Source organism: Talpa europaea (assembly GCF_964194135.1).
Source record: "Talpa europaea genome assembly, chromosome: 8".
Classification (NCBI taxonomy): domain Eukaryota; kingdom Metazoa; phylum Chordata; class Mammalia; order Eulipotyphla; family Talpidae; genus Talpa; species Talpa europaea.
In genome coordinates this window covers 111,240,736-111,266,530 of record NC_140075.1, presented here as the reverse complement: position 1 = coordinate 111,266,530, position 25,795 = coordinate 111,240,736, and the positions used below count along the sequence as shown (strand labels likewise).

General features: G+C 51.6%; 1 protein-coding gene across 4 annotated transcripts in view; it reads left to right on the top strand.

Annotated features, from left to right (window-relative positions):
* ESRRB (estrogen related receptor beta) overlaps positions 1-25,795 on the top strand; it is a gene marked incomplete at both ends in the record, with an annotated part of 161,723 nt that overhangs the window by 84,379 nt on the left and 51,549 nt on the right. For 2 of the 4 annotated variants that reach the window (XM_084240794.1, XM_084240792.1), the window contains one exon: positions 22,888-23,297. In XM_084240794.1, the coding sequence (XP_084096920.1) occupies positions 22,888-23,297 (410 nt within the window). Of the gene's footprint in view, positions 1-22,887; positions 23,298-25,795 lie in introns of those variants that run through there. The other 2 variants (XM_084240795.1, XM_084240793.1) reach the window with 2 other exon arrangements.

Here is a 25,795-nt window from a genome sequence, read left to right as displayed (position 1 = left end):
TGCCTCATTAATATGATCTTCATTGTGAAGACTGTAAGTGTTAAAAATCATTTGGAATTTTTTGGATGCAAAGAAGTTATTGAACTTGACTGGATTTCCTGGAAATCATCGGGTCAACTCAGAAACTCTTACCAAGGCGAGCTCCCCTGCTGGTTATTTTCAGGTATGATGAGGTTTATGATGACACCGTTAACCAAGCAAGTGGACCTCATGCCATGCCTTAGGACATTTAATCAAACATTTAGAAGGTTTTGATTTCGCTGTTTTCCTTTTCATATTTGGGGATTAATACTCTTATTTATTTCAATCATGTAAAGACCTTCGGGAAAATCCACAGGCCAGAGGCTCTGTGTCTGGGCACATACTGTGAGGTCTGGGGCCCCTCAACATGTCCATTAGGGAACTAGATGAGCTGACCCTGTTCCAGCAAGGGGGTGGGGGGAGGTGGGGAGCTAGAGGGCTGGGGAAGGGCAGGAAGAGGGGTGGAGGAGGAAGAGGAGTTGGCTGGAGAAGTCCAGGGTCTCCCTAGGATGGCTGGGCTAGTGGGTGGAGCTGGAACTAGGAGTCCAGGCCTGGTTCTGCCTCTGGCATTGGGGGCTGAGTGCCCTGAAGCCAATGAGCCCAGTGTGGGTTTGCTATTTCCAAAGCAGTTAGATCCTCCCACTTGCTTGTATCAAGTGGCTTGTGAATCCTCTGGGTGCAGCTCCTGGGTGGGTGACTGTGGATGCCGGACTTCATGGCCTCTGACAGACACCAGCAGCACACGGCATGCGGCCATGTATGCACCGGCAATCTCCCAGGGCAGGGCTTCAGGCTGCAGTTGTCCACCAGGCAGGTTTGAAAGGCCATTTGGCCTTCACCCACAAGGAGTGCAAAAGACCAGGCTGGTAGTAGCCTGGGTCGTCTAGTCCTATTCAGTGATTCCATCTTTCAGGCATTCCACAAAATGTACTGCGTGCTTTCTTAGAGGACCCAGAGGGATTAATACAGTCCCATCCTCAAGGAACCTAAACGATAAATGATGCCCCAAAGCACAAGAGGAGCAACCCCCTCCATGCACAGTGCTCACACACAGTAGGTGCTCAGTAAGTCTTTGCTGCTTGAGCAAGATGGCGGGGGAACATGGAGTAGACAGTGAGAAACTCGCCAGGGAAGACTTCGTGAAGGAAGAGAGAAAAGGCATTCCAGATAAAGGTGTGAAAGCCATTAAGTTTTCAGGAAGTGGCAAGAAATTTGGTGGGAGTGGAGAGCGAGAAAGAGGTGACTTTTATGGAGTACTCAGCTCCAAGCAGGCATTGTTCTAAGCCCCCGTTGCATCCCTCATCTCTTTAACCCTTGGGATGGGTCCTCTTGCTTTCACTCTCACCTTGAGCCTCAGTTTCTCCAGGGGTTGCTCCTTGCTCTGTAAACCTCTTGTGCTTTGGGGCGTCATTTATCATTTAGGTTCCTTGAGGATGGGACTGTATTAATCCCTCTGGGTCCTCTAAGAAAGCACACAGTACATTTTGTGGAATGCCTGAAAGATGGAATCACTGAATAGGACTAGACGACCCAGGCGTCCCTTGCAGTTTCTTGGAGGCATGAAAGCTGTGCACATGGGACATCTGGGGAAAGATGGCAGGATTCACAGAGGACTTGGAAATAGTGGTTACTGCGGGGAAGCTCTCTGGGGGCAGGGATTAGCGGAGAAAGAACGCCACACCGGTCCCTGGACACTTATGGTGTCTCTCAGATTAAGTGACAAGAAACCTTCAGGGGAAGGAGTTGGGGTAGACTCAGTTTGGAAGGAGGAAGAGAAGATGAGGGGGTTGCTGCTCCCCTCTCCCTGAGGGAAGGATGCTGTGGCGACAGACTTCTGCCTTCATACAGTGTGTACATTTTATCTCCACAGACTTCTTGCAGACTTGGTTTAAAGATCTCAGCTCAATACCATTAGTGTGTATCTGGAGAGGGCCCTTTGTAAAATTGATTAGAAAGTGGGCTTTTGCATGTGGGGTGGGGAGTGGGGGTGGGACCTAATCAGATTTGAGCACTAGATGGTATCTAATTCCCCCTGCATCTAGCAATGGCTTGGGGACCTCCCCAGGAACCAGGGCCCCTAATTTGGTTTGCGAATACATTAGCCCAACAAGCTGAGGGGCTCCTTTGGGGAGAGGGTTTTTGGGGGATGGGGTAGGGAGACGGTGAGAAGGCTGAGGGAATGAACGGGGTGGTTTCTGTCTGGGTCCTGGGTGGGTTGTAGCCCAAAATTACCAAAGATGAATTTACCCAATCCAAGAGAGTGAGGCAAACGTTCAGGGGACTTGTTATTGTAATGCTTGCCACTTAACTGAGCCCCTATCTCTGTGTGTATATATATGCATATAGATTTCATTTTAAGCCCTTTTTAAAAAGAAAAAAAAATCACATGGATAATAAAAAAGTCAAATGAGAGTGAGTCCTGCCTGCTTGCTGGGAATCTTGTGGATGGCCTCCTTCCACTCACTTCCTTACCCTGTGTGTGTGTGTGTTTATGTGTATGTGTGTGTGCACTCAAGTGGCAGTGTGTGCTGCAAAATAAGTGTGGCATCAGCACCTAGAGTCAATGCCCACTTTCATTACAGGTTATAATAATAGTACCCACCTCATCAATTGCTTGGGAGGTCTGAGTTGAGAGGTTGGCATGGCCCCCGGCACATGGTTAACTCTCAAATATTAGTGCCTGTTGGCCTTACTAGCCTCTAGTACATTACTGGTCTATCTATTATCTGCAGGTCACCGCCACTAGAACATAAGAATAGGATTGTTCTTATATTACTAGTATAGTATCTACTATTATGTACTTATAGCACAGTATTATTAGTGTCTAATATTATTAAAATATAATTCTAACCATAGCAGAATGGTTTTGAGTAGAATTAGTGTCGTTTCAGGCATACAGGAGACACCTAATTAACATGATTTCCCATTTTTGTTCCCTTCATTTTATCTGCTTTAAATCAAGATCTCAGTTCCCTCTTATCTATATTCTGAAGCTTATTTCTGTAAAGTGAACCAGTTTTAGTTCTCACTCAACGTATTTGCTGAGCACCTGCTGTTTACCTGCACTGTGCTATATGTGGGAGGACACAAAGACAAATAAAGATCATGGACCCTGCCCTCCAGAGGCTAATAATCAAATAGGGGAGACCCACTGAGAATGCAGAATAATTGCAGGCTGACCTGGCGGGAGTTGGCGGGGGGAGTAGGGGAATGGCAAGCGGGTAAAGGGATAGACTTTCTCTGCCCACAAGGAGGGTTTGTAGTGACAAGAATAACTGGGCCCTGATGCTGTGCTGTAAATCCCAGAATTATGTAACAGCTGGATTATAGGCGATTATTAGCTTTGCTTAAAGATTTTTCGTTTACACGAGGATCAGCTGCAGGGGTTGCTTTAAATAGCTAGCTTGGCTAACACATTTGTATTGCAAAGAAAAGGTGGATGGGAGAAAAACAGAGGACAGGACTGGAAGTGGCTAAGCCAGCAGCAGGACCGTCATTTTATCCCTTGGAGCCTCAGTTTCCTTGATGAAAATGGAAGTTCATCCAGTCCTGGCATTGCTGCTGAGATGCTGCTGCTGGATGTGGAGGGCCCTGCAGGTGTGTGGTGGCTCCAGCTGCAGGGTCCTGGCACATGAGGTGGGGCAGACACACAGCATGGGTTGGGGTGTGATGTGCCAACTCTGCAGACACTCCAGGATTGCACCCCCACCCTACCGAAGTTCCAGTGTTTAACCCCTTTAATCTAGCACCCAGGGATTTTCTGGAATCAACCCTTGCACATGCCTCCATCCAGAGGTACTCTGATGCCCTTACCTACCATTGTCCTGGCTCTACCCTCTGCCATACAGCCCTGTCCTGCTGCACCCAAGCTCCCTCCACTTCCCTGGACATGTATTGCTCTTTCACATCTCATGTGATTTGAACATGATGGCATCACTGCCTCAAAGGCCATTCCACACCTGCTTCTTCAATTGGCCTTGTTCCCATCCTACCTGTCCTTTAGAACAGCCTAGGTGACTCTGCCTCCAGGAAGCCTTCCTTGATTCCCACCTCCTCAGGAGGACTAGATAGGCCTTCTAGCTACTTCAGGTGTCCCATGCATATGGGAGTGTGACTCTTTTGTAATACTTTATTATTGTCCGCTTGTTTGTATTTGCTTTGAACCGCTGAGCTTTAGGGGCAGGGTCCCTGTTGTGTTTGACTCTGTAAATGTGTGGGAAATGAAATTAAACACAGGGCAGTAGTAACTCGTTTTTATATGAGGCCAATGTGCTTCATCCCTGGGAACATAGAACACCCCTTCTCCCCCAGAAGCATATGGCATGTGCTGAAGAGCAGACCTCGGTGTTAGACCAAGGAGTCCAAATAAGCTCTGGCCCTGCCCCAGCTGTGTGATCAAATTATTTTGCCCCTCAGTTTCCCCATCTTTAAAATGGGATTGTAAGAGTTCTGACCTCTTAGAGTTGCTGTGAAGACAAAATAAATCAGCCAAGCGTGCTGCACGGTCACTGCTGGGACTCATTCCGTCTGCAGCTGTGGGTTTTATTCTCCAGGGCCCTGGAATTCTGCCCCGTGGGTCCCCCTAGGGCCCAGCGCCCTCAGATTGCTGAGCTTGCTGTTTCTCTCCCTCTTTCCGGTGAACTTTCTCCCTTCCCCCACCCACACCAACGAGTCAGCACAGAACTAATCCAATTTGACTTGATTATTAGTCATTACTTTCTGCTGCTGTTTTTGTTTATTACTTTTTTTAAAAAAATCTAGATTTAATTGAGTTGATTGATTAGCACAATCACTGATTGAAAGGTGATCCTTGGTGACCCTCTCCTCTCCCCACCTGGATCTCCCCCCAGAGAGGACCCAGGCTGGCTGCTGGCATCGCCAGGGCTTCTGCCCCAGGGGTGCACAGTAGGGGCCCAGTGGGCTGTGAGCCAAGTGTCTGGCTTTGGTGGGCCAAGTGACCTCTAACCTGGGTTAGTGACCAGGAAGCCTTCCTTGATTCATTTACCTCTCAGAACCTGAGTTTCTTCCTCTGCAAAAAGGGGATTGAACTAAAAGAGCTTTGTCCATCTAAGAGCCCTGCCCCCTGCTGTGGTCTGTGAATCATTCGTTCATTCAGCATCCCAGAGGCCTGCGCCAGGCCAGCACTTAGCCAGGTGGTGCTGGATCCAGACAGAAGCAAGATGCAGCCCTGACTTTGGGGAGCTGGCCGGGGAGACGGACTGCCAGCAAGCCCGGCTTTCATAACTCCAGTGTGTTCTGGGGTCAACAGAGCTTCGGAGGGGAGTCCCTAATCCAGAAGAGTCGTTGAGGGGGCCACGTCGTCGGGGTTCAGCCCAAAACAAATAACAAGCAAAACTGAACAGACTGACAGGAGAAGTGACCTTGATGGAGGTCACCCCTCCCTGCCAAGCACCTTCTCGTTTTTTCTCTTTGAACCCCCCCTTCCCCCCAGCAGCTCTCTGAATAAGGGGATATCAGTTTTACAGAGGAAACATGTACGACTTGGAGAAACCAGGTTACTTGCCTGGAGTCACACAGCAAGTGAGTGAAATGGAGTCTGAATGATACCGAAGTGGATCCTCTTTATACAGCTTCGTCCAGCATCCATGTTACACAATCAAATAATTTGAGGAAGGGTTTTTTAAAAGGTCAACTAATTTTCTGCAAATATCACATCTCTTTTCATTTTTGAATGTTGTCTTCCATACACACCCTTTGTATATTGTGACGTGTGTAGCCAGTGCCAAGGTCCTGAGGTAGGGAAGCTCTTGGTGTGCTGGGGGAAGAACAAGGAGGCCATGTGGCGGGGAAGCAGGAGAGAGAGTGGAAAGGGAGCCAGGGACTGGATTTTCTCGCAGGCTGTTTTGCCATTGGGCTTTCCACAAGTCCATCACTTGAGCTGGTGGATGCAGCGCTTTTACCAACACGGAGGTTGTTTCCAGCCATGTTTGTGTGTGCACACGCGTGTGTGTTTGAGATGTCTGTGTTGTAATAGTCACAGGTCACCTTCCGAGTACGTGGCTTTTGCTTCTGATGAACTATCTCATCTCGGGGTCAGTGGGTAGGGGTGAGAAAACTACTTCAAATGTTTGATCGTCAGTGTGGCTCTAGACCAGGAAGGTCACACTGTGACTTTGGGCGGAGACAAGGCCTTCCAGGCCACGGCCCGTGTGCAAAGGAGCAGAGCAGAACTAGGAGTGGCCAGACTGGTCCTACCTCCCTTGTTGGGTTTCCTCCTCACTATCCTTCTGTTGCTATCTATGTTTTGTCACTTTTGTCACAGCAAAGAAACTGACAATGGGGCCTCCCTGGTGGCACAGCTGTTGAGCGCTGGGTTGCGAAGCTGCCCGCGGCCTCTGCAGCGCCGATTCGATCCCTGGCTGCTCCCAGGCCACCGGAGGAGGGTCCCACATGGTGCACAGACCTCTCCTGCCACCCGCTGCTCCCCTCAGCAGTGTACTTCGGTCCTTCTGCCTGCTCTGCTCCCCGCTCTGGCTCTGGTGAATTCTCTCACCCTCCCGCGCTTCTGACTGAACCCAGTGCTTGCATAAATAAATAAATAAATAAATCTTTAAAAAAAAAAAGAAACTGACAATGAATTAAACTCTGTGCTTTATTCTGATTTCACTCGTGTTTCCACTGCTGGCCCTTCCCCTTCGAGGATCCCAGCTGCAAGCCCACCCTGCATTTAGTTGTCACGCTCTTTACTTTCCTCTCTCTCTGACAGTTTCACAAACTCCCCTTAGCTTCATGACCTTGAGAGTTTTGAGGCCTGCTGCCTGGGTATTTTGCTATTGCATTTCTTTCTTTTTTTTTTTTTTAAGATTTATTTATTTATGCATACAAGAACTGGGGTACAGGCCAGAGGTGTCGGGGGTGAGAGGATCCACCAGAGACATAGTGGGGAACAGAACAGGCAGACTGACTGAAACACACTACTGAGGGGAGCACTGGGTGAGGCAGGAGAGGTCTGCTGCGCCATGTGGGTAGCTCCCTGGCCAGTCAGGGATTGAACTGGCATTGCAGAGGCTATGGACAGCTTCACAGCACTGTGCTCAACCCCTTGCACCACCAGGGAGGCCCTGCAATTACATTTCTAAACTTCCTATTTCCACTTGGAATCCAGATATTGAGGCTGTGAAATGTTGAGGTCAAGCTCAGAACTCAAGAGCCCAAGGGGCCTGGATTCAAATCCTGGCTCTGTCCCCAACCAAAAAGTAACACTGAACCAGGAAAACTTGCAGCCCATGTGCTCCCCCGTGACAGTGGGGGCGAGGGCACCTGTCAGCTGGGATGTCCACGAGTGCTCATGACTCAGTTCTCATCCGTTTCATCTGTGGCCGGGCTCCTGGTGGCACCCTTGGCCCAAGCCTGTTCACTCCCTCTCCAGGAGCCAGGAGTTCACTCACCTGTTCACTCCCTCTCCAGGAGCCAGGGTTATGAACAACCAGACTGGGCGGGCTGGCGGCCGGGGGGAACGCGGGGAGAAGCTGACAATTTGGCTTGAGGCTGCATTTGGCAGAGCTTTGGAAAATATTCTCCTGATTTGATCGTTACAGTTACTCTGTGTGGTAATGAGATGGGTTCACCTGCTTTAGGGAAGGTAAGGAACCTGCAGAAGGTCATGGAGGAAGCTGGAGGCAGAGCTGGGACTTGGGGAGCCTGGGGAAGCCGGGTTTGGAGTTCTTGCAGGGTGTCCTGGCCTGAGCCTGCTGGGTGGATGGGCAGCTCTGGGTGGATGTGGATTGCAAAGTCCTGCTCTTGGCTCCTGGGGTGGAGGCATCTGTTGCATTTCAGGAGGACTGGGCTTGGCTCAGCAAACACACAGACTGGAGAGTTATGGGTCCCCGGGTCCCCCCATCTGCACACGTCATACTTATCTCAGGCCAATGTATTACAAGGAGTGCTTCATTTTGTGGTGTGGATTTTTTTTTTTCTTTAGGTGATTTCATTTTTAACCCTTGAGTTACCTATGAAACCAGCATGAGTAAAAAGCTCATGACTAGTGTTCTGCTTCCTGGGCAAACCCCAAGATATGGCTTCTTTCTAGAGGGCCCGTGTGTTCCCTCCTATCTCATTTGGTATTTGCCCTAGGTGCTGTGTGTCTGCAGGCCTCTCTGGCAGATGGCTAGATCTGTCTCCGTTTTCCAGAAAGAGACGTAGTCATGACTGAGGCAAGACAGGGCAAGTGACTATATCTCAAGGACACACAGTCTTGGAGCTGGGGCATATTAAGAACTTGGAAGACCCTTGTGCTGTTTACTATTTTTGCAAAAGCCTGAAGTGTAAGCTATAATTTTGCTACAAGATTGCAAAGCCACCCTTTACAGAGGACCTAGGAGTGTATGTTGGGTGTGGGAGAACTCACCTTAGGTCAGTGCAGTGTGAGGACAAAGGATAAAGAATTTTGGCTCTTAAGCCAAATACCCAGGTTTACCTTCATTTCAAACAAGGGACACAGCGGTTCTGAAAAAGGGTCCGGGTGGCCTGTGACAGCCAGCCCCTTGATACTGGGAGCTCCTAACCGATCCACTTGGAACTTTATAAATTTAGGACTCAAAGCTCTGCAGCCCCCTCCCCAGTAACACACACATGTGACATGGCTCTGGCAGCTCTCCTGCTCTCCGTGACATCTCCTGCCTGTCCCCGGTGCTGAGATGTATCCAGGTTTCCAGATCTCTGAACGGCCGGTGTCCCACCAGCAGGCTGTGTTCACCGCCCCCCGGTCCTTTTGGTCCTGATGGCTGGTCTCTGGACACTGGTCACTGAGCCCGGGGGGTCCAGCCCAGAGTTCTGCTAGGCCTGTTGCCTTAGTCCATTTGGGCTGCCATAGCAAGAGAGCACCAAGTGGGTGACTTATAAACCACAGAGACTTGTTTCTCACAATTCTGGAGACTGAAAGTCCAAGATGCAGGTGCCGGCAGGTTCAGTGTCTGGTGATGACCTGCTTCCTGGCTCTTGCTTGCCTGTGTCCTCTGGGGGATGAAGGGAGCAAGGGAGCTGTCTGGAGTTTCTTCTAGAAGGACAGGAATCCATGCACGAGGGCTCTACCCTCATAACTTCATCACCTCCCAAAGGCCTGTCTCCCAATATCATCATATTGGCAGTTGGGTTTCAACATATGAATTTGGGGACACACATATGGTACCAGCTTTATCTACCTCATGTCCTTCCTTGCGCCCACCAGGAAGAGGACTGAGGTTCTTTCTCCTTTGCCACCTTTAAAGGCCAGATTGACCAAGAAAGGAAAGAAGGAACTGAATTTGGGGTCACCACACTTCTCCAGAAATGGTCTTTGAATTTTGTTGGGGGGTGAGGGGAGATCCCAGGGTAACTGAACCCTCAGTGGATGTCAGGATAGATTCAAATTCCAGATCTTACTTTTCAACATACCAGAGAAACTGTGTGAGCCATGAGACTCAAAATCTATGTTGCGTTGATTGATTTTCCCATCTGTAAAATGGATGAAACCCCCAAAGTCATTGTGAGGATTAAATATGGCCATTATGGAAAGCGCTGTGCTTATGAAGACAGGAAATTTAACAGTATTATTATTCCATTCAACAATACAATAGTGCTCATGTCTTTTTTTTTTCCCTCCAAATGGTGTCCTTACCCAATGAAGCTGAGGAGACTTTTTGGATCTGGTTTACAGAGGCAGCAATGAGATGCAGGGAAATGTAGCGGAGACTGGAGGCCTCTCAACAAAGCTGGGGCTGGAGGGTCTGGGGTGCTAGGAGGCCACTGTCTAGGTTAGGGATGGCCCACCCTGGCACCCTGCAGTCACCAGGACCTTCCCTGGTAGGAATGACAATAGCCCCTTCCCACTGCCACCCTCTACTCCCCAAGAGCAATTCTGCTCATCCACCTCCCTGACCTCTCCGACTCAGCTGTCTTCCCCACCCGCCCCCCTGACTTGCCAGGGAAAGGAGGGCCCTAGTCCAATTCAGTCTGCAGGGGGTGGGGTGGGGGTGCTGCCCCTCTCCAGCCAGCATCAGGGCTGGTGTCATTGCCAGCAGCATCTTGAAGGAGTGAAGTTTGCATTAGTGAGTGGACATTGAAATGCAAAATAACATTTTGATGGAGCCAGAAGGCCATTTATTTATCAAATCAATAGTCAAAGTGCCCCTCCTGGAGGAGGCAGCATGATAAGTGACTGCATTGCAAAGGGCAGGCCCATTCAGCCCTCCTGATGGCCCAGATTAAAGAAGGGCAGGGCGGAAGGAGCATGGGAATGGCCCCACCTCTGCTTCCCCTTTGCTTATTTTCTTCTTAGACCCTGTTTTGTTTGTATGGTTTTTTTTTTTCTTTTTGGCTGTTGTTTTTGTCAAACCTCCTTGCTGTGACTGAAAGGAGCTGCCCTCCCCCCTCCCCAGACCTGAGAAATAATTGGAACAGCTGAAGTTTATTGAGCACTTACTATGCGCTAGCACTGGTGCCCTTTAATCCTCAGGAAGAGTCTGTAAGGCTTGGCATCTTCATTTTACCCATTTTACAGATGAGGAGCCTGAGGCATGGAGAGGTTAAACAGCTGGGTGCACAGCCAGTAAGTGGAAAGTCTGGTGTGTTAGACCCTGGTGACCTGGGTCCTATTCGGTCCCCTCTCTCAAGGGCAGGGAGTGGCTGGACCCTTTGCTACAGGGGGCTCTGACTCTGAAATCAAAGCTACCTTTTCCTAATCCCATTTCCTACAGGATTTCATAAAGTACACCCATTCTTGTGTTAAAATATCTTTTCAACTTTCAAAAACCAGGTTTTGATGAAGGGCCTCAGACACTAGCCCCAAACACTAGCCTCTCTAAGTTGCTTTCAAACATATTAATCAGGGTTTTGAGGGCTTTGAAAACTAAAACAGAAAGTATGAAAAATCCACTCGTTATTCGTAAAGACTTTGAAGCAGGATTGGCGGGGTTCTATGGGGCAGGAAGGTGATGTGGGTCCTCTTGGTGGGCCTCCTGGACTCGGGTCTCAGCTCCGTCCCCATGGCAGCAGCTGGCTCCCTTGCTCAGACCGGCCTGTCGGGTGCCTCAGGTCTGTGACTGTCATATCATGGGGGGCTGCAGGTCTTAGGGACTCATCTCCCACCCACCGAACGGCCTCATTCACTTGTTCACTCAACAAATATTTATTGAGCACCTATTGTGTGTGATTCAGACAGGGGAGAACGGTGGAAGAGAAAGAAAGGAAGGAAGCAGACATAGCCTGGCCCTTGATCCAGAGGGCAAAGGTGGAAACATGACGGATGCACTCAGTAAGCAGTGTGGCCGGCATGGCGTGACAAGGGGGACAGGATGGGGGCAGCATCGCAGAGATGGCGAGGCAGCCCCCAAGGCTTCAGAACTGCGGTAGCTTTCCTGGGAGTGTGTCAGGAAGCCCCTGGCTGTCTAGAGTGCAGGAGTCTTGTCACTTACCATCCTCCCCCTCACTCCAGTACTTCGCAGCTGTGTGACTCCTGCCACAATCTTTAGCCCCTTCTGGCCTCAGTTTCCTCACCTGCAAAATGGGGGCACATTCTGAGAAATGCAACCTCAGGTGATTTGGAGTTGTGTGGGCGCCATCAAGTGAGCTGACATAAACCTAGATGTACAGGTTTGGCACGCTGCTGTCACAGATGCGCCACGCTGGCTGAAACCTGGCACGGCACCTTCTGTGATTCCGTGCCTGCACAGAGCAAGCCCTTACCATCACTGCATCTTCACCATCACCGGGGCGGAGCTGCAATAGTTAAAATGTGCTCCTGAGTTAAAATGTCTCTCTCATCTGCCCAGACTACCTGATAGCATAAGTTGAAAAACTGAGTCAAGTATCAGGGGTGCTGGGAGTCTTAAGCTTTCTGTGTCATTCCTGCCATGCATCAGGCCAAAGAGAAAAGGCCTGTGCTGTGAGCAGGCAGTGGATGGAAGGGTTGGCTCCCTCACTGGGTCTATATGCTGCCTGTGGGATCACACAAGGAAGGATGCCGGGAAGCCCAGCAACAGCACACAAAAGAGATAGATGTGTGATGGCTCGAGTAGAGTGGAAGTCAGCCGTGTAAGCAAGCCTCTTAAAACAACAGATTCCATCTTCGGGTTATATGAACAGAAGTATAATGTCTAGGAAAAGGGAGGTGTAGTCACTGCTCTGCTCTGCACTGGTCCGAACTTACCTGAAGAACTATGCTCAGTCTTGATGCTCTTCTTTAGGAAGAGTAGACAGAGCCCATGGATTATTCCCTAAGGAGGTAGAATGTAGGTCCCTGAGAGGAGAGGGTTCAGCGGGGAGCAGGGAGTTGCCTTCTGCAATCTGGAGGGAAGGCTGTAGTATGGAAAGCTTAGACTTATTCTGCAGGTCCTGAATGGAAGAGTTGTGTGAACTATATCTGGAAGCTTCAGAGGGAAGAAGTATTTTGGATTTTGACAACTAACTTTAAAAAAAATTGGGGAGTGTTCTGAGGTGGAAACAGCTGCCTTCTGACCACGGGTGTCCCTGGGATCTTCAACAAAGGCAGGCAGCTGCTTGATGACAGGGACAGACCAGAGTCCTTTGATGTCGGCCTGGCCTGAGTGCCCTGCCTGCCTCTCCTGTCCTGCCACCTTCCTACCCCACCTCCCTCTCCCTCCTTCCCTCGCTCCCTCCAGCCACACCAGCCACCTGCAGATCCTCTGCCACAGAGCTTTCATTTCTTTTTTTTTAAGCCTTTTAAAAAAATTTATGCATAGAAGAACTGGGGTACAGGCCAGAGGTGCAGGGGGAAGGGGAGAGTAAGAGGATTCACCAGAGACAGAGTGGGGAGCAGAACAGGCAGATTGACTGAGATACACTGCTGAGGGGAGCAGCGGGGTTGACAGGAGAGGTCTGCGGCACCACATGGGCCACCTCCCTGGCCGGGGATTGAACTCAGGCCATAGCAGTGATAGTGCTGAGACTTAACCCCTAGGCCACCAGGGAGCCCCCAGAGCTTTCTTTTCCTACATGCCTCCCTCCTCTTTCTTCTGGCCTTGCTTAAGTGTCACCTCGTTAGAGAAGGGTTCTCTGGCTCTCTCCCCTTCCCCTGTTCTTTCTTCATAGCATTAGCTACTGACCAAATGTATACACTTTGGTTGTTTATTTACTCCACTCATTGCGGTGGGAGCCTTCGCTCTATCACAGACAGCTCAGCTCAGTTTCCGTGGCTTACCACAACAAAACTTTACATCTTGCCCCCATAACACTTCGGTGGGGTCGCCTGTCAAGCGGTCATTCAGGGGCCCAGGCCCCTTCCAGTTTGTGGTTCTGCCACCCCCAAGGCTTTGGATCCCCTTCCTGGATCCTTTAGCTCCATCCTTTGGAGCCTCTGCCTGGACCCTGTGTGCTCAGACCGGGAAAGACCCAGAGGGGGCTGGAGGTGGGAATTGATGGGGGAGGTTTTTATGGGCCAGACAGAAGAGGGATTCACCTCTTGCCCACATTCCCCCGGCCGGGACCCAGTTACAAGGCTGCGACGGCCAGTGAGGGTGATGGGGAATGAGTCTTCCGGTGCCTCGGAAGAAAATGAAACTGTGTTTAGTAAACGCAACAGCAGGCTCAGCTAGTCTTAGTTATCATGTTTCATTGGATCTGTGACATCATCTACTGTGAGACACCATTATTTTTGGAAGCGTTGATTAAATGAACCTACGGCATGCCATCAATTCCAGAGGCATTCTGAGTGCCAAGATGGGAACGCATGGAGGAAATGGTGCAGCTTGAAGTCAATGAAATATGATGGCGCCCCTGCTCGAGGGCAGGAGGCTGTGCAGTGGGCGCACCAACCCCTCCCCGGGCTGGGAAGTGGCTGGCACCCAGCACTCGGGAGTAAGAGAACAGAGAACGGCTGATGGGGAGTGGATGGGTGTGTGTGACCTGCTCTTGTGGTGAAGTGTCAGAGCCCCCCTTGGGTGCGCTCCAGTGCCAAGGAGTCCGGCAGTCTCACTCCACCGAGCAGAGGTGCTTCCAGAAGCATAAGCCGCAGCCAGTAGCTACGAAGCCTCCCAGGCGTCTGGCCTGGGGCTATGCACTTTTCTCTGCTGCCAGCTCTGATAATCTTCTCCCCCCTGCACATTGGTGCGAAGTGTGACCTTGCTCACCTTTGAGCTGTCCATCTTACTGCTCCTGTCCCTGGAGAGGCAGCCCTGACACCACAGCCCTCATGAGAGAGACCCACTGGTCCAGCTTGGGTCAGGTGCTCACCCCTGGGTCAGTCAGCTGCGTCCGCAGGGTGGAGGTCTGTGAGAATGTGGCAATTCCTGGGGGAGCCCCGGCAGCACACAGGTGCAAGGAGGAGAGAGACTGCTGGGGTGGGATGTCGGCTCCCAGGAGGGAGCTTCTTTAGTTCAAGTGGTTGGTGCTAATAGTGCTCCACTAAGGAGGCCCTTGCCTGAAAAAGGACTTTCTTGGTGGACGTTCCTGCTTGCAGAGCGGGCACGCAAATGCACGACTACTTGGGTGGGAGGGGAGATGCACGGATGGATGAATGATAGGACAGAGGGACCAAGACAGTCTTGCTGTAGGATCCAACTTTTTTTTTTAAAAAAAGATTTATTTATTTATGCATACAAGAGCTGGGGTGCAGGCCAGAGGTCTGGGGGGTGAAGGATTCACCAGAGACAGAGTGGGGAACAGAACAGGCAGATTGACTGAAGGGGAGAAGCAGGCGAGTCAGGAGAGGTCTGTTTCACAATGTGGGTAGTTCCCTCGCCGGGGATCGAACTCGTGCTGCAGTGGCTGTGGCTAGCTTCATAGGTTGCGTCTTAACCCCTTGTGCCCCCAGGGAGGCCCCAGGAGCCAACTTTTTAGAGTGTAAGTGGAGGCCGTCTCCACGTTATAGAAAGGAGTGCCGGTAAGACCTGCTCACTTAGTGAGCACTTACTGTATGCCAGGCACTGTTCCAAACTCCTCTCTGTGAACTCACTGATCCTCAGGACCATCCTGTGAAGTGAATACTGTCATTATCTCTGCTTTACAGACAAGGAAACTGAGGCACTGAGAAGTTAAATTACTTGTAAGAGAGAGAACTGGGATGCAAGCCCAGGCAGTCTGGCCCCAGCCACGAAGCTCTGTGGCTGCACATGGGCTACAGTGGGGAGCAAACACTGCCTAGAAATTGTTGATCCGTGGCACTGGGTGGGATGTGGGTGCCACATGCTTCCTCCAGGGCAAAAATAAAAACACGTTCAGGAAGGCTCAAGCTCTCCAAGAACTGCTGAAAGGGAGAACCCCAGAGGGTGTCCAGGGGCCTATTTCTGAATGAGTGATGCCCTCCTTCCTCCACACGCACCCTTTGTGGTGATCCCAGCCCAGGGTGGTCAGTGGGGCCATGTGTCTGTCCAGGGAAGTCACCGGGTGCCTCTGGGTCTTGCAGGGAGCAGCTGACCCACAGCGCCGAGATGGGCCTGAGTTTCCAAGTGGTCTCACCTAGAAGGTCCACTTTTTCCACTGCATGCAAAACTGTGGGCTGGGCCAGCAGCTGCGTCCCCTGTGGCCCAGCTCTGTCCCTGGACCGGGGCCTCCCAGCCACCCTGGCGGGACAGCCCCCGGCATCCATTTGTCTCCTCCTGCTGTGGCAGCGTCTCTCTCTTCTCATTATGATGGATGCAGCCTGGAAAATCATGGATAAAAAGCCCCGATTGAAAGGCACTAATTACCCATCATTATTTTCTATGCCGTAATTTGTGTGGAACGAGATTTCAATCAGTTGTCCGGGATCAGCCTGGTTTTGACTAATCTTTCTAACGACAAGATGCTTAATTACAGATTTTCGCCTGAGCTCTAGCAGGCGGAAGGCAGGCTGTCACTGAAGCCGGTTTGCTATTGGGTCATTTTGCAGTCCTGGGTCCCAGAGGGGCCCCCAAGGGGAGAAAAAGTGGGCGGAAGGGGTACCCCTGAGGAGACCAGGTAGGCTGGATCGGTTGCGCTGGTTCTGAGGGTGGCAGCGGTGTGGCCAGGAGCGTGGCCAGTGGCCTCTGTCTGCGTCAGCTTGGTCCCCAGGCAATCGCCAACTCCTGTGTCTCTAAGCCCCCAGCCAGCCCACCCAGCCTGGCTCTCTGGGTAGAGACTTTGAGCAGCTCAGCTCCTCATCTGGAAGCCTGCAGGGCTTGCAGGAGAATCCCAGAGCGCTTCGGATGCTCTCGGTCAGTGCGGCCGTGTGTCTGTCCAGAGAAGGGTCAGCTGTTGAAAGAGTCACATGTGCAAGATTTCAGGGACTGCAGTGGCTGATTCGGAACCGTCAGGGTTAGGTCAGTGGGGATTAAAGAAATATCTGCGTTTAAGAAAAATATGTAATCAGTGATCTCCGACTGCACAGGACTGGATTAATCATGACCTTTGGTTTATAACTTATCGTCGGTCACTTCCCTCCTCTCTGCTCTGCTGCTCTTCCCTCCCTCCGTCCCTTTCTCTTCCCCCCTTCTCCTTCTCGCCCTCTCCCTCCTCCCGTCCTTCCTCTTCTTCTCGCCCTCTCCCTCCTCCCGTCCTTCCTCTCTTTTCCACTCTCTTCTCCCTCCTTCTCTCTCCCTCCTTCTCTCTCCCTCCTCCCCTCTCCCTCCTCCCCTCTCCCTCCTCCCTCCTCCTCTCTCCCTCCTCCCCTCTCCCTCCTCCCTCCTCCTCTCTCTCCTCCCCTCTCCCTCCTCCTCTCTCCCTCCTCCCTCCTCCCCTCTCCCACCTCTCTCCCTCCTCCCCTCTCCCTCCTCTCTCCCTCCTCCCCTCTCCCTCCTCCCTCCTCTTCTCTCTCTCCTCCCTCCTCCCCCCTCCTCTCTCCCTCCTCCCTCCTCCCCTCCTCCCTCCTCCCCCCTTCCTCTTCCCCTCTCCCTCCTCCCCCCTCCTCTCTCCCTCCTCCCTCCTCCCATCTCCCTCCTCCCATTTCCCTCCTCTCTCCCTCCTCCCTCCTCCTCTCTCCCTCCTTCCTCCTCTCTCCCTCCTCCTCTCTCCCTCCTCCCTCCTCCCCTCTCCCTCCTTTCTCCTAGGTAATAAATGCCCAGGAATCCACATCCCTCAGGAATGCTAGGACCTTGGCAGTTATTCCCATCCAGCCACATGATCCTGTCTTTTCTGCCCCCCTATTAAAAGCCCATTCTGCATTATTTTTTTTCCCTATTCTGCATTATTTAATAATATTTTTAAAGGAAGTTTAGCTGTGTTACTTTCAGAAGCCCCAGGGGCAGGTTGATAACAAATAAAACCTTGCTGGAGGCTCCCAGTCTGCTTTAATGAACTGGTGGCCCCTGCTCGGCACATTAATTACAGAAATGTATGGAAGAGTCCTCCGTGTTCAGAAACCATTTTTCTTCTGTAGAGTGGATTCCCGTTTCAGGCTTATTTATCCTCTTAATTTGCTGAACCAACCTCTGGCCCTCCTGGTAAATGGCAAGCTCCTCGTGCAATTATCTTCCAGATTGCGAGCCTTGGTTGCGGGAAGGGCCGCTGGGTTTCCTGGAAGGCGTTTCCTGGGGAATCATGGAGCAGCCAGTTTGCACTGAGTGCTTGCTGGGCACCAGCCCCTACTTGTTTCCCCTGCGTTAACTCATGCTCACCCTGAGCAGCCTCTGAAGGAGGGCCACATGGAGCCAATTTTGCAGAGGAGGACCCTGAGGCCCACACAGGGTCATCTGTTTACTTTAGTGAGCAGCTTCCAGGTGGTAGACCTGGCCAGTCGTGTGCCAGTTCAGTGACTCAGCTGCTTGCCTCTGCTCCAGGGCTGGCGCAGCACAGAAGCAAAGGAGAGCTTGAGGGGTGCGAGATTTTTTTCTTGCGCCTGGTGGGGTGAACTCTGTCAGTAGAGAAAAGCCACCCAAGTTAATCAGGGCAGTCCATGCCCCTCCCTTCCAGAAGCCTCTCTGCTACTGCCTGCCCATCAGAAGGCCACTTCGAAGGGGCTAGATTCCTGGGGTCCCATTTAAAAATGTATTGTCTCTTGCTAGTGGCCTGGAATTTCTTTTCCTCCCAAGATCTATGCAACATAACTCAACAGTTTGGGTTTTACTCAGAACTTCCCTGTGTTAGTAAAGTCTTCAACCCACTTGGCTGCTGGCAAAGGCAGAGAGCCCACCCCTGAGGCAGGAGAGAGGCCAAGTCTAATCAGGTGGTGGTGAAATTGAGGCCAGGGCAGCTCTGGCTGCTCTCCTGTTAGATGGATCCAGGGGAAAATGGCGCCTTCAGGGACTTTAGCCTCTGCCTACGCCATTTCAAAGACCACTCAGATCGGGTATCTGTTGCCTCCTGGTAAAGTCAATAGTCATCAGCCCCGTTGGAAACTGTGTCCCAGCCACCACAGCTGAGCATCTCGCCGTGTCTCCCTCCCCAGAGCACAGTGCCAGCCACCCCACCCCTCTCTCTTATCCCGGGCTGTGCTCTCCCTGCACCCCATCTCAGCCACCCTCATTGGGGCCACACCTTCCTCAGCCTTGGCTACTCCTGAAATCTTCCCTAACCCGGTGTCCCAACCAGGGACACCTGGCTTATTTCTCCTCCTCTGATGCCTCTGACTGCTTCTCTACCTTTTCCTGGTACTGCCTTCTCTCTATCCTTCCTTTGCATTTTGCTTCTGGATAAACAAATATCTTGAATGGCAAGGGAGTGGGCTGGTTTCCTGGAGGGTCCTGCCTCTGCAGCACCTTCCCTCCCCTACCGGGTGCATGCGAAGCCAGGCTGCCAGAGGGACTCGGTGCCCCCCCCCCCCCGCCCCCAAGTTCTCTGCTCTCACACTGTGGATCCAGACATGACAGTGAGGAGGGTCCAGGACTTGGGAGCTCTTCTCTGCATTTGTGTGGATTGTAAACATGGGGCCTCCGCCCAGTATGATGCTTTCTGCAGCCTGGCCCTGGGGGAGCAGACTACTATAGAAAAAAGACCCAAAGAACCTGGGCCTGGGACAAACTGCTGATTTGAATCTCAGCTTCTCCTGTCACCCGGGTGACCTGGGACAAATTTTAAACTCTAGCTTTTCTCTTCTGTAAAATGGGGATATTCGTGTCTGGCAGTCAGCTGTGAGGATTCAGGATGATGGTACAAAAGGTGTCCAGCATATGACTGAGCTTGATGAGTGGCCACTGGTCTGGTTCGGCCACTGGCCCTGCAGCAGAGGGCCAGCTGGGAGTGAAAAGAAGAGCCTAGAAGGAACTTTCTTTTTTAAAAAAGGATTTATTTTTATTTATTTATGCATACAAGAACTGGGGTGTAGGCCAGAGGTACAGGGAGTAAGAGAATTCACCAGAGACATAGTGGGGAGCAGAACAGGTGGATCTACTGAAATACACTGCTGAGGGGAGCAGTGGGCGAGACAGGAGAGGTCTGCTGCGCCATGTGGGTCAGCTCCCTGGTCAGGGATCAAACTCATGCTGCTGTGGCTGGCAATAGCTTGATAGCCCTGAGACTTTAACCCCTGCGCCACCAGGGAGGTCCCTAGAAGGAACTTTCAACACAGAAGAGAAGCTGTGTCCTCCTCAGGGTCTCCATTCAGTCTGCAAATATGAATGAATAAGTGAATGAGTGAATGAACAAGTGCATGAGCAAGCAAATGAGTGAGTGAATCAATGAGTGAATTGTTATAGGACAGGGAGAGGGGCAGCCCAAACCCCGCAAACCTGTCTATTTTAAATGGGTTCTGCCATCCGCCGCATCAACACAAAACACATGAGACTTTAATGGGAAGGATCTTTAATAAAACTAGGAAACAATACAGGAAAGGCAAAGAGTCTAGTTTCTAAATGAAGCACCCAAAGTTACCCGTCCCCTCGTGGGTAAAAGTCCATCCAAATGGGATTGGCCCAGAGCAAGGCCCCAAAGCCTGCCACAAGTCTAAAGCATCTTCCAGTGGGGACCCACAGAAGAAGGTCAGAAACAACCAGACAAGCCCGGAAGGAAAAGAGCAAAATCAACATCAAGATAAAAGCTTCCACTGTCACCTCCCCATGGGTCTTACCCACATCTGTGTCACCCAGTCCACAACCAAAAGACAAGCGCAGTTTCTTCACGTGTCTCTAGGCTCCATGCGCCTCCTCCAGGTCTCCTGGCTCCATCTTGCTCCTTCCTTCCTCAGTCTCTTCTGCAGCTTCTCCTCTTCCTGCTCAGCTCCACCCTCCCTTGGGTGGGGCAGGGAAACTCCCCCTTTCCTGGGGGCCACCCTGTTACAATATGAGTGTGTAAAGCAAGACCAGAAGGGCACAGCAGGGAACTCACGTCAGACCTTTCTTCCAATTCTTGTGTCTCTCCTTCCTGTGAGAGTATGAACTTGAGACTGGGGGCCATGCCCACCATCTTCTGTTATCTGATCAGCACTTGGCACATAGTAGGTGCCCCAAATCTGTGTTGACTCTCCCTGGAAAGACATTCTAGTGGCACAAAGATAATGGTCATTGACAGGGAGGGCTACAGGGATGGGATTGTTAGATCCCCTCAGCTGGGACTAGGACACCAAATTCATACCTTGGCTTTCCACATTGACTGAGATCAAGGTCAACTTTGCTTCCTTCTTAGCTTTTGGAAGCCACTGGGGATGGGGTCCAGACAAGGTGTGTCTTGACTGCAAAGATCACAGCAAAATGCTTTGTGTCCTTCTGAACCAACCAAGGAGAAGGGCAGGAGGGGAAACTGAGGCTGAGGGATGAAAACCCTGCCAACTTTGGGTGTCCTTCAGGGTTGGCTGAGCCATAAACTGGGTGAACAGTTGGGAAACTGTGGCCCACCATCCCCCTGGACGTGGCTTCGGCCTCTCTGTCTACTTCCTCTGGACAACATGCTTCTTGCAGCTTTAAGGGACAGATCTGAAGCAGGCAGATATAATACATGCTCATTGATTAGTCATTGCTATAATTATTGTCTATGTCAAATGTATCTCCCAAAATCTCTGGAGATTTCGTGAGTTTGGGGCCGGAGTCTGGGAGTGTTTTTGCCCTGTAGGATTTATCACAGTGGCCCTGGGACAATCTGAGCTGCAGAGCTCAAAGCTGCGAACAGGAGGGGCTCACATAGCAAAGAGCTCCGCTGGGCTCTCCTCCATCTGCCCTGTGGAAGATGCCTTCTGGCAGATGACCCTGAGGTGCATGTTCCCCCTACGCTGCTCAGATAGGTCTTCCCTCTGGATTATACCCTGCAGGCTGATGACGATTCCTGAGGACCCACCACTGCCGGTGGGTGGGGGGAGGCAGGTGGCCTTGAGGAACCCAGGGAGAGGAGGGCACAGGAGTCAGGATGTAGAAGGGTCCATGGAGACTAATCTGAGCACCCTCTGAGATGCAAGGGAAACTTGGGGCTTGGAGGAGAGGCATCTTGGGGGACTTGGGTACATACAATTTGAATCAAAGAGTCCCAGGTGCCTCTGTTTCAAACTCTACATTCCAGGAGATAACCAACTTCAGAGCGAGAGCTTGCCTGCTCTCTTCTGTTTATCAGAGGCCGCTCCCATCTTCTGGTGACAACTCCCCATGGGCTGGGAGTTCCTTGTCTCACATATGCAAGTGTGATGGTCCACTCCATCCCTGGGAGAGAGGTCTGTTAGGTACCAAATCATTAGTGGGGCCAGGGACACTGGAGGCCCCTCCCTCTGCATTTGCTGGTATTGGGGTGGGCGGGGCCTTTGTAAGTATGGTAAGGCAGCCTCTTCCCTTTCCTCAGGGGGCTGCTCAGAAAACAGGGACTACCTCCTAGTGTCATTGGCAGCAGGACCCGGACTGCTGCCCCAGTAGACACTCCTCCATTGAGACCCTCCCTCCCAGCAGGGAGGCGTCTCCCCCCACTAATGGGGTGTCCTACCTACCGACCTCTCTGGGCTCTCTCCCTCTCTCCTCTTAGCTGCTCCTCAGGCAGCACTAGACCTCCTCTCTGCCTCCACTGGGGCCACATGGCCGGGGGGACCCCGCTCCAAGCCCTGAACCCCCCCATCCCTGCTCACCCGAGGTCTTGGGTGTGGGCTACAGCTGGAGGCTCCTGACAGCACACCCCCTTTTTCCTACTTCGAGCTTTTCTAGCCCTCCCTGACAGCTTTTCTAGCCTCTCCCGAGAGCTGGGAGGTGTCGGGTCACACCCCTGCCACGGCTCACCCACCCAGCATGGCTCTGGGAGGAGGGGCTTTCATTCTAAGACCCTGTGCAGTGACCCGCCCTGTCAGTAATGCTCCCCCCTTTCTGGGTGAGACAGGGGGACTTGAAGTTTGAAATAGGGTTAAAGAACACCAGGAACTACAGGGAGTCAGGGTGGGAAGGTACCCCCTGCTGCCTGATGGAGAAACAGAGTTCTTTGTGGAGGTGGGGTGGGGTGGTGCATGGAAACAGCCTGCGCTGGAGCTGGAAAGGGGAATGAGAGAGCGTGTCGGGGAGGGAGCCAATTCCAGCTGGGCCTCGTGCAAAGCCAAAACCCAAAGGGCAGCCTCCCCAGCCCTGCCTCTTGCCCCAGCAGGTGACTTGGCGCCTCAGGTCCCCCCTCCATGGGGGCTAACTTCAGGGGAACTTCCAAGCTTGGGCTTGTTTTATCTGATGCCCCAGTGGTGCCAGGTGAAGTGGGTGGTGAGGTCTGGTCCAGGGCCTAGCAATGGTAGCCTCCATCTATCAATTTTATAGTTTTTCTGGAAGCGGTTTTGTGCCTGTCTCCAACCAGCAGTTTGCAAACCAAGGGGTGCGGTGCCTAAGCTGGACTTTCTTGATCAAAAGTAGGTTTTTTTTGAGAACTCAGAAGGTTCCAGGTGACAATACCAGAAACCTGCTCTGGGGCTGTGCGGTTTCTTGACCACTTGACCTTCTCCGCCAGCATTTTATCTCCCGGGCTTCAGCCTAGAGGCCCTCGGGCCAACCCTCCCATGGTGCAGGAGCCCAGAGCTAATTCCTGGGGCGGGCGCCACACCCACCGCGCCCTGGGAGCTGACTTCCCGCCCTCTGTCCGCAGGCTGCTCAGCAGGATGTCCGCAGACGACCGGCACCTGGGCTCCAGCTGCGGCTCCTTTATCAAGACGGAGCCGTCCAGCCCGTCCTCGGGCATCGATGCCCTCAGCCACCACAGCCCCAGCGGCTCGTCGGACGCCAGCGGCGGCTTCGGCCTGGCCCTGGGCGCCCACGCCAACGGTCTGGACTCGCCGCCCATGTTCGCGGGCGCCGGGCTGGGAGGCGCCCCGTGCCGCAAGAGCTACGAGGACTGTGCCGGCGGCATCATGGAGGACTCGGCCATCAAGTGCGAGTACATGCTCAACGCCATCCCCAAGCGTCTGTGCCTGGTGTGTGGGGACATTGCCTCTGGCTACCACTACGGCGTGGCCTCCTGCGAGGCCTGCAAGGCGTTCTTCAAGAGGACCATCCAAGGTGTGTGCCGAGGGGGGAGGGCCTGGGTGTGGGTGCGGGTGCAGCTCCTAGCACCCTGGACCCTCGGGCTCAACAGGAACCCAGTGGTTCCCCATTCTGGGCCCCTTTTCGGTTTCCTGGAAGGTCTCATTCTGGGATCCTGGGTAAGTCCTGCACCTGTTTTTGCACCCCGACCCTCCTCCAGGATGCTGCACCAAAAGCCTCACCAGAGGTGTACCTCTGACTGGTGTAGGGTGCACTTTCAAATGTGTGCCCTGCAAAAAACTGATTTTTGCAGGGGAAATAGCATTTTTTGACCTGCCATGCCAGGCCTCTTGAGATAGAGAGGATCGCCTTGGTTTTATCGTTAATTGTGCTGGTGAAATGATTATTTTTCTAAATTGTGACTGAGTCAAGCCTGTCCCATTGGCGTGGCTGACTTCAGCCTCTTCACTGCAGGGCAGCCCAGCCAGATGTCCACACCAGGGTGGCTGAAGGCTTCACTGGCTGGGGGAGTGAATCCTTCTCATGAAGGCATGGAGAGATAAACCGGGGTAAGGACAGGGCTTTTACCAAGTTCAGGAGACAGGGTCCCACCTGGAGAAACTGTCAGCGCTCAGCTGGCCTCAAGAACTGGCTTCTTTCATTGTCTCCCATCTACTAAGCATCTACTAAGCTCAGCCTTTGTTCTAGGTGCTGGCAGTAGGATAGATAGAAAGCCCTGCGCACTCAGGTAATTGAAATGAGCTGGTCCTGTTATAGGGCAGCCCCGATACAAAACGGTTTTTATATCCAACCTGGCTGCTTAACTCCACCCTCAGGTCCCAGCCACCTTCCCTTTGGTGGTGACGGGATTTGTCTTTCCCAATGTCTTGATGGCTTTTGTCTGGAGTGGGGGTGGGGTCCACAAAGCCTGTATGGGATTAGCTCAGAACATCCTTTCCCCCTAACAGCCCCACTCTCCCTTAACCCCCCCCCACCCCCACCCCCACCCCATGCTGTCACCAAAACAGCAGCCCCCTGGAAAACCCAGCCTGCCCTGGCCCTGCCTGGCTACCCCAAGATGTCCTCCGTGTTTCCCTCCCCCATTTCCCTGTGCCCTCCCCAGAAGGTGCCATGGTCCCAACTTCTCTCAGCAAATACTGTTGAGTATCTTCTGCATCAGTGGCGCTTCCCTGCATGACTCAGTTTATTCATTCAACGTTTATCTGTTTAGATTTCTTCAGCAGACCATTTACTCATTAAGCCAGTCGAAGGCAGTGGGGTTAGCCAGGTTTCCATATTTACATATTACGTAAGACAATATGGTAGATAGTTAACCACCCAGGCTCCTGAGTCAGCCAGCTCCATCTGTTACCTCACAGCTAAATGCCCTGAGGCATGCTGCCTCAGTTTCCCCTTTGTAAGTGATAGTACTGATTAAGGAGATTGAGTTAATATATATCACAGCACTTAGAATATTGCCTGGCAACTAGGAAGTACTAAATAAACATTTGCAACTATTACTTTCACTTTTACAATATTACTTGAAATATTATTACTAAGATAAGTGATGCATAATTTGCTTCATCTTACAGAGCAGCTTTTGTCATTACATATAGTTAAATAAAACAGTGTATTATTATTTTGACTTAACAGGATTTAAATTTTTAGCTGTACATAATACTTATTTTTTTTTAAAGATTTATTTATTTTATGCATACGAGAGCTGGGGTGAGAGGATCCACCAGCGACAGAGTGGGGAACAGAACAGGCAGATTGACCGAAGTACATTGTTGAAGGGAGCAGTGGGCGAGTAGGTAGAGGTCTGCTGCGCCATGTGGGTTGCTCCCTGGCCAGCTGGGGATGGAACTTGTGCTGCAGAGGCTGCGGATTGCTTCATAGGGCTGTGCTTAACCCTTTGCGCCACCAGGGAGGCCACATAATATTTATTTCTTAACCCTTAAAAAAATTAATACGATAAGAATTCAAGCAGTGCAAAAGAACAAAACAGAAAAGAAGTCCTCCCTAGGTCCTGGTTCCCTGTACCTTCCCCCGAAAGAACCACAATACCATCTTTCAGCAACTATTTGTTGAGTATCGTTTGCATCACTGTACCAGTTTTAATCTCCAGGACAGTGAATGAATGCATCCTGGTTCCTACCACCTTTATGCCCCCACGCCTGGAGGGAGCCCTGGAATGTCTCTATTTGAAAAGCACAACATAGTATTTCAAGTGTCTTGCTTCAGGCAGGGTTGCAAACCTTCAGTCTCATATCCAATCAAATATCATTGGATATTTGACAAGTAAGCATGAGATGTTTAAGGCAATGGTTAAGCTGTTAAGTGGGTGAAATAGCAGTCTTCTTCCCAAATGGGACATGGCCTGGTGAGGTTGCCATTATTTCAGATTATTGAAGGTCAATTTTTGAAAAATTGCTTTTTAAGAAACATGTCCATTTTCTTCTCTCCATTTTGTTCCTAATGAACTAGAGTTCTGGATCAACTTTTATGAAAGCAGAGGCTGGTGTAGACCAGAA